We start from the raw sequence: 20,622 nt of genomic DNA, 5'->3' as shown, positions 1-20,622 counted from the left end.
AGCCCTGAAATGTGAGTGACTCCTTCCTGGAGCCTCAGCTGGAGACATTGACTTACCATTAAAGTCTGTGCTACTGCAGTCGGATGGTGGGAGGAAAGCATCTCTAATCTTGGACTAGAGACAGCAGATGCACCTTAGGCAAGAAATTGGACATCATAACTCCAGCACATACCTGGGGAAAACAGCTGAGTTCAGTGATAAGTCCTGCAGAAGGAACAGAAAGGGGGTGACCAGCCTGGCTTCAGCACTACGTTTTCAGCACTACACCGGGGGCAAAGAGGAGCAGCAGTGACACCTGACAGCTCTTCCCTGTCTTCCTCCTCCAGGTGTAAATGCAACCTCCACGCTAACCTGTGCACCTTCAAAGAGGGCAGCCTGCAGTGCGAGTGTGAGCACAACACCACGGGGCAGGACTGCGGCAAGTGCAAGAAGAACTTTCGCTCCCGGTCTTGGCGAGCAGGATCCTACCTGCCTCTCCCTAACGGGTCCCCCAATGCATGTAAGTAACCTGCAGGGAGCCAGCCCTGGCTGCACTCCCACCTTGGGCTGCACAACACCCACAGATGGGAGCAGGGTCTCATCATGTCCTTCTGTGACTGGAATCGGTGCAGGATGCTCAGCTTTCGAAAGGGAAGCGGGTGTTTACCCCTGTCTTTGTACACAGAGACATGAAAGAGGATCTGGTGGATGCAGAGGTGGTGTGTTGGCTGCTGGTAGATGAGCGATGAGCCTAAATGATGGTCAGGAATAGGGAGGATGACCTCAGGCCAAGATACAGGTCCATGGCTTTGTGGCAATGCAAATTATTGTCCGTTAGAGAAAGCATTGTTACCCACAGCAGAGCGCTGGCTGGGGAGTAGGAGTAGCAGTGCAGGTTGATTCCTGGATCCCGTTCTGTGCACGTCAGTGTTCCAGGCAAGCGCCGCGAGCTCCGGTCCCTCTGCGCAGCTCCAGTCTCATCCAATTGCTGCTGGAACAAGGCTCTGACAGGAGCAAAGGCGCGCAGGCGGGATGGAGGATCCATCCCCACCATCGCTCGAGCAGGGGAGTTGGGGCAGGAAACATCACAGATGGGCCTGTTCCTCCTGGGTTTCTGTCCAGTCCACATTAGCAGACTTGTTTAAATGTCACGGAGCCACGGTGGCCACTCCAGCCTTTCAAGCAGCAGCTTTGAGCGTTGCCAAAGAGAACCTTTTCCCTCCCACCCCCCAAATTTTTTTGAAAGATTCATGTGCTTTAAGATGATCAAAGCTGAAATTCAGGCTCCGAAGGCCGTGACAGGAATGTTTTGTGTGTGCCAGGGCTGGTAGACGAGCAGGTTCTTTGAAAGGGAACGAGCTTGTCAGCTCCCACCAAGCGGCTGCATTGCTTCAAAGGAGCCTGGGAGAGTTTCTGGTGTTGACAGGCACAGACATGCTGTTCTGTCTCTCTCCCTCCCCTCCGTTCCTTGTGTCTCTTCCTATTTCTCTTTCTCCTCTGCTTGCTCTTCTCCCATTCATCTCTCTTCCCATCTGTCACTCAGTCTTCTTCCTCCTCCCCACCCCAACTCTCTCTGCTGCTTCCTCCTCCCCACATCAACATCCTCTTCCTCTGCAGCAGAGGCAGTTCTCTGAAGCCCTCTCCTCTTGGTAGTCCTACCTCTTCTGTTGTTGCTCCTGTGCTTTATATTCATGCAGAGCTGAGACTTTCCATGATTTACCCACAGCAGGGAGGAGCAGGGCCACTCATTTCCTGGGTGCCAAAAGCCAGAAGCTGGTCCTTGGATGGACTTTGGAGCTGGTGCCTTTGCAGTGTCCTGTGGAGCAAATGCTGCAGTGGGAAGAGTCTCCAGCCCTTCTTGCTCACTGAGAACTGGTTCAGTCCCTGCAGCTTGTCCTTAGCCCACTGAGCCTCAGGGGATGTGCTTGTCCTTTGCTGGGCTTTAAGGGCAGGTCAAGGAAATGGTTAAGAGAAAAAGCCATCAGTAAAAGCCACGCTGGTTTTCCTTCCCCACATGACAGGCTTGAGATGCCAAGACCCCAGACAGCACTGTCTGGTTGCTTCTGTGGTTTGACAAAAGCAGCTTTTAAGCTGTTTGTTGCAGCAAACTGATGTGCCCATGAGCAAGACCCCCACTAATTAACTGCTGTTTGGTCCAAGGTTGTGTGTCTGTGTGACCTGCTGGTAAGAAAGTTGGTGCTGCCCTGCTTCCAGTGACTGGGCTTCTTCTTCTTTTTTCCAGGTGCAGCTGCAGGCTCAGCCTTTGGCAGTAAGTAAAACCCAAACTGAAATGCTGGCATTTAACACCTCGGTGCATTGTCCTTGTGGATGTCACTAGGAGAAAGAAATATGGTTATTTTCCGTCCATTATCGTTTTCCAGGCAATAAGTCTTCCCTAATTGTGCCTCATTTTCTGTCTTGCCAAAGAGTCTTACATTTTCCTCCTTTGACTTCAGGAGCCTCATTTTGCCTCTTCCTCTGGCATGGTTTCCCCCCATGAGGTTCGTTAGTATGGCAGCCGGAAAGGAAATAAAAAAAGACTCTTCAAAATCACCAGCGCTCGCTGTGAACTCCCCCCACCCCTCCAGGATTGCAGGATTCTGCTCTGAGAAGGAGCTGGGTGTGAATTATTTGGCACAGAATCCAGTCTGGGTCACCTTGGGCTATCAGTAAAAAAACATATAGAGCATGTGTACATCTGCATGTACATGTGTATGTGTATGAACATATGTCTGTGAAGTGTCGGCAGCAAAGGCAGCAGAGCTCAGTGGGGATTTCTGCTGCAAGATTGATGGGATGAGAGGACTCCTTATTTAACAAAGCTGGAGGTAGTCTGATATCAAAGAGCCTGGAGTTTTGGGTAAGCAGAAGCCCGGGTTTGAATTTTGTGGCTCAGAATTCCCCTCCAGAAGAAACAAATCAGAGAGCTGAATGAATAATGAATTCTTTGGTTTGCAGGCAAGTGGGAAGAATTGGAGGAGAAAGAGTTTCAGAGAAATGCAAATGCAATTAAGAAAAATGCACCTAATTGACAAGTGGAGGACAGGTTTTCTGGGTAAATGAACCATATTTAGATTTTAAGCAGTTAAATGCTTAAAATTTTCAAATGAAAATTAAAAGTCTCCCTTCAGTAATTTAGAATTAGAAAAAATAAATGTTTTAACAGTCCAAAATGTTCTTCACCTTCCTGGTCAAAACCATTTTGATAACTCTTTTTTTCCCCCCTTAACAAAGCTTGGCATCCTCAGCTCTACCTTTGTTTCACTGGAAAGCGTTTCCCATCAAAATTTGCTGCTGGGGAGAAGCTTTGGGGGTGCTGGGAGCGATGTGCAGGAGGTGGACAGGAGGGATTTGTGTCCAAGGCCAGTTAAGGAGAGATTATTTAGCCTGCACAGGAGACTAGAAGTGACCTAAATTAAGTATTTAAACTAGCTCAGGGCTATTATGAAATTAAGCATGATAATCTGCATGAAGCAGTGGGACAAACAAGGACAGGAGGGCAGCAGGTGTAAGTTAAGTAGGAATTTGTGTTTGAGTGTTATTTCAGTTCGGGCTGTTGTGGTGCCACACTCAGGGTGGCTCCTCCCCAGCTCTGCGGGGGCTCCCTGACCCTGAACCATCCTTTAATTTGCAGGGTGCCAGTGGAAATGAACAGGTGCCAGTGATCCTGGTTGGTTTTGATGGTGCTGAGTAGTTTGGGGGTGTCAGGAGGGAATGGTGCTGGGTAAGGAGCACAACTGGGCACGTGGACACTGGGCAGTGGAAGCACAGCTTGGGCTGGGAGTTCATTCCGCCTGCACCTCGCCCCATCCCTGCCCAGACATGCCTTCATTTCCCCTTTTCAGCTTAATTGGCAATTAGTTTATGATAGAGCTGTAAGTATTTAAGCCAATATCTGCACCAACAGAGTAAGCTGATACAGGCACAGCCTCCAGCCCCTGCACACACACACACACACACACTCATGTGTGTCATCGAGCTGCCGTCGCCTTAATCCTCTCGGTGCCCCAGTTGTGACCGTGCTGAGAAATCAGTCACCAGTTCAGCCCAGCAGCAGCAGCCTCGTGGGAGTGCAGGCTGGCAAGGAAACCCTCCATTCCCCCCAGTAAGTGCCTCCCACCTCTTCTCTTTGCTTGTCAGCGTATGAGCGACCGCAGCGGGTAAACACCCCAAAAACCACCACTGCAAAAACGACCACCACAACAACGCCCACCACCACCACCACCTCAACCACCACCACCACCACCACCACCACCACCACCACGCCCCTACCAGCCACCACCACCCAGCCAGGTGGGTGCCACGCTCGCTGCCTCACCTGGAGGCCAGGACTCTTCCCAGCTCCTCTTTTCAGCTGCTTCCCATGGGACTGCAGTGTCGGTGGCCCTGGATATCTGCTCTGTAGGATGATGATAAAGAGACATGGATAAAAATCACCCTGACTCATTTCACATCTCCCAGCCTCCAGGCAACTCTGGTTTGCTGTTATCTCTCTTCAGCTCCTGTCCAACATGAGCCAGGAGCAAGGTTTATGGTCCCTGTAAGCAGGGACAGCCACAGCAGGTCCACCTCAAAGTCAAGAGACAACCACCCCATGGGTTGCCATCCCACCTCACCAGCTGTCCCTCTGTTACCATCAGGACAGCAAGAAGTAAAGGCAGGACTGGATGTGGGGGAACCATTGCTTTTCCCTTTTTTTCCTCTCAATTTTCTTGTTTTTTAAAAACAGAAGGTTTTCAAAATCCGTCCGTCCTAGAGCCACTTGGCAATGCTGTCCTGCACAGGGCTGGCAGGGCTGCAAGAGGTGCTCTCTTACAGCTCCACCACAAGGCAGGGCAGGAAGGCAAGGAAGATTTTCCTGTCCCATAAGAAAGTTAAACCACACATCTCTCTGGAGGGAGAGGGGAACTGCACCCCATCCTGCTCCGTCCCTGACCTCCTGCCAACATTCCCCAGGCAGCTGCTGTACAAGCAACCAGGGGGCATGTGGGGCTGCAACTCACACACACGTGCCAGAAACATCCTTTCCTAATTTCCAAAATCACCCCGTGGAGGAAAACTTCTGTCCTTTTCCTGGGGGTTCCTCCTTCCCTCCCCCCGTGAACAAGGAGACGGCGTTTTCGCTTGTCTTTTGGGAATGAGCAGATAAAACTTAACAGCAGGACATTTTTTTTGAGCTTCTCAGAGGGGAATTAGACACGCATTCCTCCCCTTGCCATGCTTTCAGGGCCTGATATTTCCCAGGAGGACGTTTTACACCCACAGTATGTTAGTAACAGTCTGTCTGGGGGAGCTGCCAGAAGCCAGTCAAAGGGATGAGGAAACTTGATTGCATGTTTATGCAAATATAGATATATTCATGGAAGTACCCTGCTTGAGGAGTTAATCAGGAAGCTGAGAGCTTATGACCAACTTCCATGGAGTTGGAGTGACCCTGGAAACAAAGTAGAAGTCTCAGCTCTGTTAAGAAGTGTTCCTCACCCAGATCCATGCTGTACTTGTGCAGGAGGAGGTTCATCCACCACCCCTGCCTGGAGCTCACACCATCAGCACGGCCCCAGCAGGGGCAGTGGTCACATCTCCATCCACACCAAATGCTTGGGGTCATTTGATTTTTATCCATGCTCTCCTGTAGCAACATTTTAGGGCTGTTTTTTAGCTGTGTACATGTGGGTGATGTGCTTAGTGCCTCTCTTGTGTCTGACTTGCAGCGCTCTGCCTTGTGTGGTATATCTGGCGTGGGCAGGACGCACCCGTGGGGCTGGGGGTGGTGGGGGGAAATCTCTCCTGCCAAACTGCTCTGAGGGACCTGAGAGACATCATGCACCTTGGGGTTTATTCCTTCTCCAAAACCTGCTTCCTGGCCAGAGAAAATGTTTTCCTCATGCTTTCATTAACTAAGGGCAAGGGACAAAATTAATAGATGGCAGCCCAGCTGACAGATCCCTGCCTGGATACAGTCAGGCCTGAGCTCCAAGCTCCTTGTCCCCATCCAGATCCCCATCTGTGCTTCTGCACAGCCAGGTCCCACCATAGAGTGGTGACAGTCCCTGGAGGGGCTGTCCCACATAAGAAGGCAGCCAGGGCCACCCAGCAGCTCAGGGACCTGCTCTTACCTGGGCAACACGCTGGGTTTGATGACAAAGGTCCACCTGTGCCCTTGACCAGCAATAGGGAATCAAGGCCCAGCTTAATTCTGATCTGCTTTTGGCCAGAGACGTTCCTCCTCCTCCCTGCAAAACGTAAAGTATTTCTTTAAGCACTATGACATCCCCACAGGGTGCAGATCTAACTTACCTGGACCTCAAGGGAAACATCCTGTGAAAGAGGTGACCCCTCGAGCTCCTGGTGGGACACACGTTTGCAGGAGACACAGTAACCCCAAGCAGGGTCAGAATCCCAAAGTGAGACACCCTGTTGTCACCCCCTTTCTGAGTTTTAGAAGCATTAAAATCCCTCCTTGCTTTAAAGCCACCTCGGTCAGCCAGGCACTTAAAAAAGTCCTCTCAGAGCCCTGCCCCATCCCCGCGCCGCTTCACCCTCTAACTGACACACTGTCTTCTGCCCTCTGAATTTCTTCTTCCCACCATAAGCAAGCGTCATCAGACCAGCCTCTGAGTTTGCTGCCTCTGTGCCTGTGACAGAAACACAGAAAAAAGCAGGTATTTAAAGCCAGCCCGACGTGTTTTCCCCCTTCTCCTTCGTGCCTCCGCACACCAGTGGGTAGCAGCAATGCTGCACGTAGGCTTAGAGGAGTAGATTAGATTTGGGTTGTCTCTGGGTTGCATGGATCTGCTAGACATCTGCTTCCTTTGGCTGCTCGTGGTGTTTTCCGTGGTCAAGGTGGAGCTGTGGTCGTGTTTGGAGGATGCTTTTGTCGCCTGCTGTGCGGTGAGAGGGGAGAGAAGAATGAGTTCATGGGCAAGGCCTGTGGTCTGAAGGCAGTTGAGGCTGCCAAAATGGGTAGAAGAAAGGGAAACTGCAGAGTTACCCTAAGGAGGATGAATTAAGTGCTATTCTCCTTTGCCTTCTGTGGTTCTGTTATTTCAAAACCTTCCTTGAAGCCTGTCAGATTCTTCCTTGCCATTTGTTACATTTTTCCCGTGTTCAAAATAAGCAAAAAAAATAAGCTTTCCCCCCCCTCTCTGATTTGTGGCAGTTTCAGCAGTGCCAGTTCACCTGTGGGAAAAACAGAACAAACCTGAGCCCTGCTTGATGGTTACGAGCTCCTGACAGCCTGGCTTTGTGGAGGTCCTGCAGAAAGACGATCCCTGTTTATGTTTTGAGCAGGACTTTTTCAGGGCCTCCCACTACCCCCAGCACTGTTTGCCCCAATGGTTTTTGCTATGAAGTGGGACTTCTTGGTTCAGTTTATTCCACTTCTCCAGAAACCCACCAAGAACAGCGATTTCCATCAGAGCTGCCCATTGTTTCCCATTTGTACAACCTGGGTCTGGGGGCAAAACGTGTCTCTCCCCCTCCCAAAATGTAAAACTGTCCATTATGGCCCTGAGCTGCAAGGGAAAGGTTCTCAGGATAATGAGCATTAATAATTTTCCTGGCTCTGTAAATGTGATTGAGTGGAGGTGTATGTGAATGACTAAAAAGCAAAATGCCTCCAGGGCTGTTTTTTATTGTGACTCTAATTAAACCCTTGCCAATTTGCACCGGGCTTTTTTCATATTCTCTTTAACACCGTATTAATATCAATTGGTTTCCACTTTCCAGCTGAAAAGGACAATGTCTATCACCTTCTCTTAGAGCTCGTCATTAAAAAAATTATTTTTTTTTACTTTTTCATTCTGTATTGTTTATCATCCCCCTGACAAGGCTGGGAAATCACATTTTTCTCCTACTCGGGTTTGTCCTTTGAAACTTGGCAAGGATCAAGAGATTTTTTTTTTTGATTTTTTTTTTCCTCCTCCTCCTTATGTTACCCAACTGGAGCTCGAAATTAATAATATGGCTTTTAAAATTTTTAGTCCTTGGTTTGTTTTCTAGCAAACCTGAAGATTGTTACCAATACTGAGGAGCTGGGGAGGGGGATGGAGCCAGTGGGGGTGAGGGTTTGCAGGGAAATCAAACAAGTGAGCTATAAATTTCTTGCTGGTTTAATTTCCCTGCAAACTGGCATTTTCTGAGGGAAGGGCAGAGCCTGAGGGAAGGCCTGGAAGTTGGGATTAGGAACCAGGACTTGGTGCCTCCGTCCCAAGACACCTGTGCTGTTTCTCAGCGCTGTTATTTCAAAGGGGTGCAGAGCAGGTGCTGATGCAAACACAAGAGCAAACCCTTGTGTGTTGAGCTGGGCTGAGAACGGGCAGCTCAGCACACACTGCCATCCTGCCCCTCCCAATCCAAGGGCTTCCCAGCCCCTCCAGAGCCTGAGGACACACTGGCCACCCTGTGCCAGCAGCAGTGCTGGCATCAAGCAGGTGCGAGAACCCGAGTGGCACAGGGTTGGGGTGTTTGGTTTGGGGCTCTGGCTCCCCCTTGGGGTTCTGCAGGGCTGCTCGTGGGACACCAGCCCTCCCAGCACACCCAGTAACACACCTTTCCCCTCTGATCACTCCAAGACTACACCGACTTGTCGGCGGCTGCCCCGCTGCAGGTGGGCTCTCCCCCGGCCCAAGCTGGCCCAGGAGCAGAAGGTAGGAACCTGAGCCAGATCCTGCCAGTGAGAACCAGCTCCTGGTGCTCTGAGAACGCTTTAGTTTCCAGCTCTGAAGCTCTGCTTTCCATGCCTCTCTCCTCCTCCACCTGGGAAAGAGCTCGGGGTTTGTCTGTGCCCTGCACGCAGCTGGGACTCTGGTGAGGCTGCTTTGAGCCTCGGGGTTTAGTCGTGTACATGAAAGATGAGGATGGTAAGTGGTAGAAGGGATTGTTCACAGCTTGCTGCTGGGGTGAACGGAGAGGATCATGGAAATCCTGTCATCTCCCGAGACCAGAGTCTGTTTGTAGAGCAGAATCACTCTGTAAATGGATAAGCCTGTGTTGTCTAGAGCATAGATGCCTTCTTGTTCTCCTGAGTGACTGCCTAAGGTGAGCTGCTCCTGGTGGGAACCTTGGGAGGTTTCACACTGGCTGTTGAGGCTGAAGCTTTTCCTCCTCAGGGTTCCCACCAGCACACACTTCAGCAGCTGCCCACTGGTGCTCAGCTCCCATTTCCCACCCAAGATCCTGTAGCTGCTCCTGCTGTAGACACTGGCATCACTTCCAGTGCAGAACAGGGCACCCTGGGCCTGTCTCTGGCCTCACAGAGAGACAAAGCTGCATTTGGTGCAGTAACAAGGGATAGAGCCACACCACAGCCATCAGGGCTGGGTGGTGCTGACAGTCTGTGCTGAACCAGGAGGGCTGTGCTGAGTCCTGACAGTGGTCTGCAGATTTGGCTTCTCTCTGTGCTTGGGCAATGTAAAGACCACATGCCAACACTCAGCCACCCAGCAGCTCCCACAGCCTCCCCTTAGGAACACTTTCCCTGTCTCTCTTCATGCTTAGAAATGCTAATTTTCAGGAGACTTTGTCTCTCGTTCCTGCTTCAGCACATCCTCAACCAGATACGGCTCCGCCCACCTACCCTAGAGACCTGCCTAGAGCTTCCAGTGTCCCTTTGCCACCTTTGTAAGCAAACAAGGGGGGATCTGTGTTAAATCTGATGTTCTCTCTGATGCCACCTGTGATGTCCCACCAAACACAGCAGCACTTGGACGCAAGCTGAAGCCCCCAGACCCTCCCAAGAACATGCGAGGTAAGGCTGTGCCCGTCCCCAGGGTCAGGACAGGGCAGGTTTCTCCCTCAGTGCCATAGGCCAGGACAACCCACCTGTCCTCAGCATGACCATCAAATAATCTAGTCTCCTTCTTGCAGAGTCCATCTCAGCTCAGTTCTGCTCCTCCAGCCCCATGGAGGTCTCTTTGGAGACATGTTTGGGGCTGGGAGAGCCCAAGGGCTTCTTTGGGAAGGGGTTTTATGCCATGGCCAAAGTCAATTGGGCAAGGTTAATTGGACTGATGGGTTGCTTTGGCCCATTAGGGCCAAGCCTTGTTAGCAGATCACCCTGTTCCCAACAGCCCGTGGAGCCTCCTCAGAGCCATGACCCCCTTCTCACTGAGGGCTGTTGCTGTCAGGACGTGACTGACACAGGTGGTTGTAGCTGGCAGTGCCCACCCAGCGCCTCCCTGAGCCCCACAGCGCTTGCAAGGGCTCGTGTTCCACAAATAAACAGCAAGACCCCTTCCCAAACACCCTGTGGGACCTCAGTGCTGCTCCACCTTGCCCCTCACTGGGGTCACCAAAGCGCAAAACCCTCCAAGCACCAACCAAACCCCATCAGCTCGATGGCCTTTACCCCCAGCACTGGGTCATTCCATGTGGGACGGGGGTCTGGCTGGCAGCACAGCCCCCAGAGAGCCCTATCCCGGCTGGGGCAGCCCCTTGCCCCGAGGAAACATCCCAGCCCAGCCGTACTGGGCTGGCCCTGGGAGCCCTCTGCCCACCACAGCGCTCAGGCGTGTTTTGTCCTCTGCCGTAGCGGCTCCGAAGAGCAAAGCAGGGCGCACAGCACACTCTGCAGGCAAGAGGCACGGCAAAAAAACAGGTACGTGCTGCTGGGGACGGGCCAGGCTGGGGCAGCAGCGGGACCCTGTAGCACCCCCTGCCAGATCCCACCTCCGTAGCACTTTTCCTCCTCGCAGCTTTTTGGTGGTGACCACCACCAAACACTGTAGATGTTGTTTTTAAGCTGTTTAGACTTGTAGATCCTTGTCCCAACCAACCCAATCCACACCACTGAAGGTGCATAAAGTGGGGAGGAAGATGTGTGAGTAGCTCCTCCCAGCTCTGCAATAGAGCCGCGCATGGAGTTTTTCATGCATCAAACTTCGAGGGGGGGGAGAAGAGGAGGAGGAATTTAGCAGCTCCCAGCTCCTGGTGCAGAAATAGAGAGGGGTGTTCCTGGCTTGGCATTGTTCTCGTGGCAGAGCTGCTCGTGGTGTTAAGCAGTGAGAAAAAGCATGTCTCTGATTTCTCTTAAGCGTCCTCAAAGAGCTCAAAACTCATCCGGCTCAAACCAAACTCTGGCCCAGTGGCTCCTATCGAATCATACAGAGGTAAGAGGAGGGAGGGTGGTGCTCCAGGGCTCCTTGTCTTCACTCAGGTGATGTGGTCCAAGAGACTCAGATATGGAGAGCATGGGGAGGGTCTGGCTATCCAAGTCGTGGTTAGCTGTCAGCTGTATGTAGGAGTGCATCCCTAGACTGCAACAACACTTGGGAACTGCAGACACAATAATTTGAGCTGAAATTCTTTGGCTATTGGTTGATGAGGCAGAAGTTGTTTCACAGCAGGTCAAGATTACAACAGACTGCCAGCTCCTCCTCAGGCAGCTATGAACCATGGGGAAACCTCTGCCCTGCTTCATCTTCCCTGGTCATCATCTCATTGAGACAAGTCTCCTTCTCCAGTTGCATGTGCATGGCAACCCACACCCTTCCATCCCATCCCTCTGCCATCCTTGAATGTTTAATGTTACTTGCCTGGAACAAAGTCCCAGCTCTGAGCTTTCCTCCTCCTCCTCTCCAAAGGCTGGGGAAGCTCAGACTTGGATGACACTTTCTTCCCGCATTATTCCCTGCCCATGCTGGCTGGGAACCTCCTGACCAGCACAGCTGGGACATAAGGGAACCAAGTCATCTCCTTTCCTCCTGCATTATCCTTTTAAACTCCCAGTAAGATCCAGCAGTGGATCTGACACTGCAAGGTTGTCACCGTCCCAGGTCATGGTAATAAAAAGCAAACACAAGAACCACATCATGCAATTCCTCTGGCTACAAATTCAGCCTAGCTGGTTGTGTTCTAACATGTGCCCACAGCAGAGAGAGGTCAGCCCTGGGGACAGGAGCAGCGCTTGGCCAAGTGACAGTGGCATCTCCCACCCCACCAGCTGTGCCAGGCAGCCCTGCTTCAAACCTTCACACACCTGTCCACCAGCTTTTGAAGGACCCCACCCAAGCCACATTGCCTTGCACAGACTCATTTTAAGCATTTAACCTGAGAGTCATCACCCTTCTCAAGCAGCATTGGCTTGGGAGACACAAGGGGTGTGCTGAGAAGGGACACAGAGGGAAAAAAGCCAGAGACAGCAAGGTTTTACCTGGACATACAGCAGCTTCAGGTCCACCTGAGCACCCTCTGCCAGCTCCATCCCATGGGCCAGTGCCCTCTGTGCCCAGCAAGGCAAAGGCTTCACCAGACTGGCTCCTCATGGGTCCTGCAACCTCCCCAGAGCCAAACCCAGCTCTGCTCATTAACAAGGCAGCTGTGTAATTAGCACCTGACTCCACTGCCTGCTCCCACAATTATGCAGTTCCTGAAAGAATCATAGAATCAGCCAGGTTGGAAAGGACCTCTAAGATCTTCAAGTCCAACCCTTGTTCCATTACCACCATGGTTACTAGACCATGGCACTAAGTGCCACATCCAGTCTCATCTTAGAAACCTCCAGGGATGGAGAATCCACCACTTCCCTGGGCAGCCCATTCAAGACATCATGTCCTGGGATTGCCAGGGTCTGTCTCCACACCCCAGGGGGACAGAGACCCTCACCCTGCTCTACTCTCTGAGCGATGACTTCCAGCCCTGATGCCCCCATGGTGGTGAAGAACAGCCACCACTGTGTGCACTCATCCTGCCCAGCCCAGCCCTGTGTGGGCAGTGGCCATGACATTCCACCCGGGCAGGAGCAGGAGCATCCCCCGGTGTGGCTCCTCTCCTCCGCCCAGCGGGAGGGAGGGTGTGCCCAGCCCGGCTCCCCAGGTCTCTCGTCCTCTCCGCAGACTGTGAGTGCTACGGGCACTCCAACCGCTGCAGCTACATCGACTTTCTGAACGTGGTGACCTGCGTGAGCTGCAAGCACAACACGCGGGGGCAGCACTGCCAGCACTGCCGCCTGGGCTTCTACCGCAACAGCTCGGCCGAGCTGGACGACGAGAATGTCTGCATAGGTGAGTGTGCCAGCCCCGGGCAGGGCCGCCGGCCTGGGGGATGGCTCATCTGGGTCCTCGCTCTGTGGGGTGGGCTTCGGTTCAGCCCCTGTCCGGAGGATGGTGTGCCCACCTGTGTGTTCCACGAGGATGATGGTTATTACAGCCTCTTCAGCTTCCCAAGGGAGCTCTTCCCTGAAAACAAACCCCAGATAATATCCAGAATCACAGAATGGTTTGAGTTGGAAGGGATCTGCCTTAAAGATAATTTCATTACAACCCCCTGCCATGGGCAGGGACACCTTCCACTAGCCCAGTTTGCTCCAAGACCTGTCCAACCTGGCCTTGAACACTTCCAGGGATGGGGCAGCCACAGCTTCTCTGGGCAACCTGTGCCAGGGCCTCCCCACCCTCACAGTAAAACAATTGTTCCAACTGGATTCAGATGCATTGCTGAGCCAGGAGGGGCTCAGCTCCAAAGAGGGGTGGCCTTTGCACCCATGGCTGTTTGCACCATCAGGGTGTCTCAGGCCTCCGTGTCCTTCCTTGGTCTGTAATGCCCCTCCTGTAGCACATTGCTGGGCTTTTCCAAAGTCCCCAGCGCCTCCCTCAGGGAATGGGCATGCACAGAGGCCCCAGGCAGGGCAGGCTCTGACCAGAATGTCTCTGGCCAGAATGTAACTGCAACCAGATCGGCTCCATGCACGACCGCTGCAACGAGACCGGCTACTGTGAATGCAGGGAAGGCGCCACGGGGCCCAAGTGCGACGACTGCCTGCCCAACTACTACTGGAGACAGGGCTGCTTCCGTGAGTACCGGGGCTGGAGAGGCACGGGGACGTGGGGATGGGTCCAGGCAGGAGGGGGATCTTCAGCACTGGGATGCTCAGGTGGAGGGTGAGCAGATTCCGGCCATTCCTCCCAACTCCAAAACGACTTCGTAGCTTTGTCTGTGGAGTTTGCACCTCCCACTGTGTTCTTCTGGCCTTGGAAGTGCTCTAGCACTATGAGGGGTTGGATAATTGAACCACTAGGAGCTAAAAGCTTCTAGTTCCTGCTGCAGTCAAGGGTTTAACACCCACACCCTTCCTCTCACCTCGTAGCCAACGTCTGCGACGACGAGCTCCTGCTCTGCCAGAACGGCGGCACCTGCTACCAGAACCAGCGCTGCATCTGCCCCGTGGGCTTCAAGGGGGTGCTGTGCCAGCAGTCCAGGTGTGAAGTGGACAAGAAGGACTGTGACGGTGCCCCCGGTGTGGGCGGCAGCCTCGGCACGGTCGCCCTGGGGGTGCTGGCCCTGCAGCTGCGCGCCTGGGGGGACCTCTGACCCCGCAGGGCGGGGGGCCCAGCCCAGGCACGTCGCCCGAGGGACCTGGGGAGCCCAAGGTAACGGGTGGCTCTCCCCACCGTCTCCTCCGCCTTCCTTCACGCTAGGACTTGCACAACTTTGGGCCCACTTTCCCAGCAGAGGTATCCGCAGAGAACCCGGGGCTGGCTCCTGCCCAGCCGGGGTGGCCCAGCCCAGAGCCGGCTGTGGAGTGTGGGGACTGCACCAGCCTGTGCCAGGGGCGTGGGCACATCCTTCCCTCTGCACAGGGACTCTCCTTCCCTGCCCCACACAGGGCGAGCCGGGGCCGGGGCCGCCGGGGCCCTGCTGAAATAGTGCCGCGATCCAAGGGAGATTTTTTTTATTCTTACTTTCTTTACTTTGGTATAGGCTGGGGTGTTCTTTTTATTTTTCCTCCTCTTAGTGTCCTGTTTCGAAAGAGCCTGTCATGACAACTCCAGAGCCCCACGACACAACAGGCAGGGGAAGGGGAGGGAGGGAAGGGGGGACTCTGGTCCATCCCTGCTGCATAGTCCCACATCCCACCATCGGCCTGGCCGGGCCACGCACATACTGTTGCCTACAACTCTAGTTGCTGCATTGATTTTGTATTTTCATTGCTGGGTTTTGTTTTCTTGCACTTATGGAGGACACAGGGGCCACGAGGCCCGTGGTACGTGAGGAGTGCAGTGTCTTATCCACACATGTCCGAATAGTGTACGGTTCAAATACTTTTTTTGGTAGAGACTTATTTTTGTTTGGATTAAATGTTATAACAGAACCACAACTTAAAGGGACATTTTGCCATGAGCATTTGATTCTGGTGTATTCTCCTCCAGTAAAGCAACTATTAATGGCTGCTTGATCACCACGTTTTCCTTTTTGTGTGCACAGTTAATTACAGGTAAAGACTTATTTTTTTGATTCATAATGTCCTCTTGTGTTTTCTGAGTCACTACCAAGGTGCACCACATGGTGAGAGAGAGGGGAGGGAGAGAGAGGTTGCCTCATCACTGAGAGCTGTTAATTATTTCTCCTAATTACTTTGCTGAACCTAGGTTAGACTACTAACTGCAGATGACGAACAAAGCCTGGGTGATGCATTAAGCACTGGTATTGTGTGGAAAGGCCATTTCCAAATGAGTCTGTGGCAGGAGAAGGCTGGCTAGTCCAGGGCTGCTTCTCCAGGGGGACCTCAGCTGTCCCAGTCCCATTCCAGCTCCCCCTGCCTCCAGCTGGTGCTATGATGCACCTTTTGCAGACAATGCTCTTTATTTTGTCAGCCTAGAATTTCAGTACAGAGATCACAGGGACTAGATAACTTATTTAAGGCTCACAAACATGCCCCTATCTGAGAAGGCATTTGCAACCAAGTGCATAAGCAAAGGCAGGAGAAACCAGAGACAAGAAATGATGTAACTCAGAACAATGGGAATGACACAAACACAAGAGCTTTGGTGTTGTCATATCCAAAGATTTGGATTTCCTTGACAGGTGAGCAGCCCTTGGTCCCCATCCCAACTCCAGGATGCTCCCTGAGCCAGCCCAGCAGCTTCAAACAGTCCAGGCTTCAGCCTCCACTGTCACTTCAAAGAGCAACACAAATCTGGTGCACATTTGGAGCAGCATTTAACATCACAAAGGCAGGACACAGGGCTTATAAAATAAAAGAGGGTTAAACTCCCCCTGCTGAGATTTGATCCTTGAGGAAGTGGGCTGGCCCCAGCATTGCCTCCCTGTCTGTAACACTCTCTGTTGGTATCAACACTTGCTTTTCTTTGTACTTCCTCACTGCCACAGATTTAAATCATCATGTTACTGTTCTTACAAGTAATAGCAGAGAAAAGGCCGTAACAAGATCAAGATCTCTAATGGCACTTCTGGAAGGTGAAGCAACATTCTCCTTTCCCTGGACTGGTGTTTTTCTCTAGAATATTAGATTAAGCATCAGAAAATTTACTGTTTCATAAAGCCATATCCCAGACAAGCTCTGCTCCCAGCAGATTCACGTTTATTGCAATGCAAGCAGGAACGTGCCAAGCAGCAGCACCAAATTCCTGCAGAAAATAACCTCAGAAGGGCACAACAAAGCTCAGAACAGCCCAAGAATGAAGACTGCTGAAGGCAATAGACCCCTGCACTAGACCTTTTGAGGTTTGGGGATTTTCTCTGGGTTGATTGGGTGTTGGCTGTTTGGCTCTGGGGTTTTAGAATCATAGAACAGTTTGAGTGGAAAGGGACCTTTTAAAGGTCACCTAGTTCAACTCCCCAACACTGAGCAGGGGCATCTTCAGCTAGACATTTTTAAAATAAAGCATCACTGGCTTCCAAACTCAGCTCCAGAGATGGTACCACCTCCCTATGAGCCCTGAATACCAGTGAGATTCAGCCCTGGACCTGCTTTATAACCAAAGCCCAGTGGATGGTTCTGTGACTCCCATCAGAAGCAGAAGGTTGCAGCACAAACCCTCCTGCAGCTGTGCCACAGGACACCTGAAAAATGCTGGGAAACAAAACCACAAGCCCACCCTCCACACCAAGGGCACCATCCTTGGGCTCTTCCCAGTCGTGCAGAAGCAAAACCCTCTGAATCAGTGCCTGCAAAGAACAAACACATGTTCCACCCCACAGAAGAAATCAAATGGCCTAAAGGCCGTGAGCAGGGGGGAGTTTTGGATGTCCCTCCCATGGCTCTGCCTGCAGTACAGCTCAGACACAGAGCCAGCCCCATGTGTGGGACATCAGGACAGCATTTTACTTGTCCCAACGTGCTGTAGAACTTGAAATCACATAACACAAACCACTGCAAGACAGAAAAGAAAACCTCTCACAGAAAAACTTACATTTGGTATTTAAGAAAATAATTTGAAGCTTCTGAAAGCTTCAGCGCTGAAGATCCATTAACTGCAGACATCTGTTAGCACAGGGGTGTCTGCACAAAGAGAACTGAGCATTATTGAAATAACACAGAGAAACCATCACAACAAGTACCCACAGATCCCAAAGTTCATCTTCTTTAAGATACAAACATTTGTACATCAGTTAATGCTTCCAAATGGGAGAAGTTGTCCAATGAGCTTGATGCTTTACTTGGAGAAAGGTTAACCAAAAGGTACTTCTCTTTCTGAGAAAAGCCACTTGCACTCTTTCAAGAGCCTCCATGTGCATCCTGTCACCAGCATTTGATTCCCTTGAAAAAGTTTTTAAATTACACTTCTGTCTGCAAAAAAGTGACCTCTCCAAACAGCAGAAGTAGAGCTTTTGATTTTTCTTGTTTACCTCAAATTTCTACTCTGATTTTAACTATTTAGAGCACCAGCACATCTGAATAACCAAAAGCCCCAAGGCAACAAAAACCTGCCCGATGTAAAATGTTAAACCAAGAGTCCCTGGGAGCTGGAGACAGAAGGAGGGGGGGGGAAGAATTCCATTGGCACTTCCCAGGTATGTTATTTGGGTTTTCAAAGATGAGGGAGCAGACATCTCATCTGCAGGAGTGACTCCTAAGGACTCCTAAGGAGCCCTGCGGGGGCTGGAGGAGAGAACCAACACTTTAGTGGGAGTAAAATATACGGTCTCACCTCCCAGTTCTGCTCTGTAATTGGCTTTCATGAAAAGACTCAAATGTAAATAAAATGAAGTATAAAGGAGGAGCTGAGTGTTCTCGCTCAGAAACAAGAGCAGAGCTGGGTTTTGAAGAGCTCTGTATCCCCCCTCTTCTCAGCCCTGCTGGCAGGGAGCTGGAGTTTGGCCACAATCACATAGAAAATGGCAAAAAGAAAAAAAAAAAAAACACACCCTGATTTGAGATGCAGAGAAAAGCTTCAGACCCTCCTAAAGGCTCCTTTGGCATTTTGATTCCCTGCGTGTTGTAACAAGTTTCACTGCAGGGTGAAACGTGTGAGGAAAGCCTAAACCCACCCATTTGTCCTGGTCAGCAACAATACCAGGCTCCAAAAGCTCCATCCTGACCCCATTCTGCATCACTTCATGGATTAAAACAGAGGGGGGAAACATGGGATTCCTCTGCAGCAAAGGGAGTTCTCGCTTTATGCAACAGTGAAATCGGTGACGACACTGAACAGCTGCACCAGTGCAGCCTGTTGGGCCTTAAAATAAGGTTTTCTCCATTTTCCCAAAAACAGATGTGATGTGCTCTCAAACCACCTTCACTTCCATCATGCTTTTCCTGGGAGTTGGTGGCAAATTAGCCAAGGCCAGAGCAGACAGGTACATATGGTGAGGAGGTCTCGTGTCAGCGATATTGGATGTCCAAGGCTGCTTAGCTCACATTTATTTGCACTAAAGAATAAGGCATTGGGCTCCTTTCCAAGCAGCTTAAAAAGACAAGGAAGGAGACCTTTTATATTACTTGGGAATGGACCCGTTGTGGCAAGAGACTGTATTATATCATTAACATTATAAATTCCATTTACAATACAGCAGTCATTTCATCCATCATTTATTCATGCAGAAGGGAGAGGACGTCCTGCATTTTTAGGACAGTGGTTCACCCTACCCACAGTATTGCTCCAACCACAGGGCTGTGAATGAATAGCCCAGCTCCAACTGTTGGATGATCCCAGGTTCTCCCTTCTCCACACAAAACTGAACCCCAGCATCTCACCACACTTCAGTGGCTGCCAAAACCCAAAATCAGCTCTGAAATTACTGGTGTTCCATGTTATCTTTCAGATGCTGACTGAGAATGTTGTTTACCCCCAGTCAGTAAGTTTGGTCACCACAAGTTCTGTCTTGCTCTGGAAGCTCTGTGCTTCCCCACATCAGAATAGCAGGGGTGGGGGCTGTTCCCATTCCATGGGCTAGCACAGGGAAGAGGGGAAGTGCCTTTCCAGCCTGCACATCTCTCTCCCGGCTCCTGTACCACCATCCATTAGACCAGTTGCTAATTAGCTACTGCACTCAGCTGCTCTAGGAGACAGCACTGTAAAAAACTCGTTATCCCACCAGTACTCCCAGCAGCAGAAGTGTGAATGTAGAGACTGGGAGGAAGGAGAGGCTCCTCGTGTCCTCCCAGGAGCCTGGCACAGCTCCTGTGATTGTCATTCACAACCCAGTGGCACTACCAGTTCTCAGCACCACTCAGACCCCCCAAACCACCACAGCACGAGGCCAAAATCTCCCTCCTGCAATCCCCAAGCAGAGAACGCTCCTGAAAACTGCTGGTTTCCCTCTGGTGTCCCACAGCCAGCTGGTAAGGCAGCACCCCACTGCATGCACAGGGACACTGCCCAGAGAACAGTACCTGCTGGATGTCACCACTGCACACACCTGGTTTGCTCTCACATCTCCACGACTGGGAGTAACGACCTGGAAAACAATTACAGCAAACCTTAAAGGAAAAGGGAATAGCCACAGTTATACTCCACCTTTAGTGGAAAACCTATTTTGTGTACAAAGAATAACTTTAAAAAAAAACCCCACACCCCAAAATCCCCTGAACAAATCGTAGTCCAACACTTACAAGAGACTTTCCTTTCTTCCTGATATCCAAGACCACAGAGGGGACTGGCTTTGCACTGAGAATTAAGCTGCCAAGCTTGGAAGCAGCATGGAAGCCTCTGTATAAAAACCTGGATACTGCTTCTTCCAAAGGGTTTCGGCACAACCTCCAATAAAGTGTTTTACATGAAGCTGTGTTGAATGGTTCTTTACTGATTTTTCCAACTTTTAACACTCAGTAATCACTGAACAGCCTCCTCTAATAGCCACCAGTTCTGAGACATTATAAATGGACTAAAGCAAGTCTGTGCTCACAGTTTTCATACACTGACTGCCCATCACTACTCAGCACTTTGTAACACACAGTGGAAACAGCAGAGAAGATATGAAAATTGTACCTGATCTGTTTGTTGCCCATTGCAGATTTGAATCAGTGACAAAACTGCTTTGGATGGGATTTTGTTTGGTTTTCCATGTTATGGGTATAAAACAAAAGGGAAAAAAGTTAATTACAGCTACAAACCTACTCTGAGCAGTATGGGAAGAGGGAGAAGTGTTCTAAGAGCAACAACCCAAGGATTTTTTTATTAATAAATACATCATTAATGATACAGACTGATATGGCAGCAATAAGCCACTGCTGAAAGACTGACAGCTTAAGTCATATAAATCTTGGATTAAATCAGCAAAAAGGTCTGAGCCATTGACCACACCTCAGAGATGACTTAGGGAAAAACACAAGTGTTAGAGAGCACAATAAAAATGAAATATTAAAACAAAATTCCTTCCAGCATGGGGCAAGTATCTCTCTCAGGACACGTTCTGAAATGCAGATTGAGGAGAAAGAAAACTAGAAGACAAGTTTGAGAAACA

The 20,622-nt window shown here is 50.9% G+C and overlaps 1 protein-coding gene across 1 annotated transcript in view; it reads left to right on the top strand.

Moving 5' to 3' along the window:
* The window catches only part of NTNG2 (netrin G2), a 46,712-nt gene extending 32,304 nt beyond the window's left edge, over window positions 1-14,408 (top strand). The window contains 10 exon segments of the mRNA XM_051807608.1: window positions 327-499; window positions 2,222-2,248; window positions 4,120-4,272; window positions 6,573-6,682; window positions 9,694-9,727; window positions 10,511-10,576; window positions 11,013-11,087; window positions 12,813-12,980; window positions 13,634-13,768; window positions 14,063-14,408. Of these exon segments, the coding sequence (XP_051663568.1) occupies window positions 327-499; window positions 2,222-2,248; window positions 4,120-4,272; window positions 6,573-6,682; window positions 9,694-9,727; window positions 10,511-10,576; window positions 11,013-11,087; window positions 12,813-12,980; window positions 13,634-13,768; window positions 14,063-14,286 (1,165 nt within the window). The 3' untranslated portion in view covers window positions 14,287-14,408.
* Window positions 14,409-20,622: the final 6,214 nt, after the last annotated feature.

Source organism: Manacus candei, unplaced genomic scaffold, assembly GCF_025592945.1.
Source record: "Manacus candei isolate 608988 ecotype Guabito, Panama unplaced genomic scaffold, ASM2559294v1 h1tg000071l, whole genome shotgun sequence".
Taxonomy (NCBI): Eukaryota; Metazoa; Chordata; class Aves; order Passeriformes; family Pipridae; genus Manacus; species Manacus candei.
Note: the sequence above shows the minus strand (reverse complement) of the source record. Positions and strands in the feature narration are given on the sequence as shown.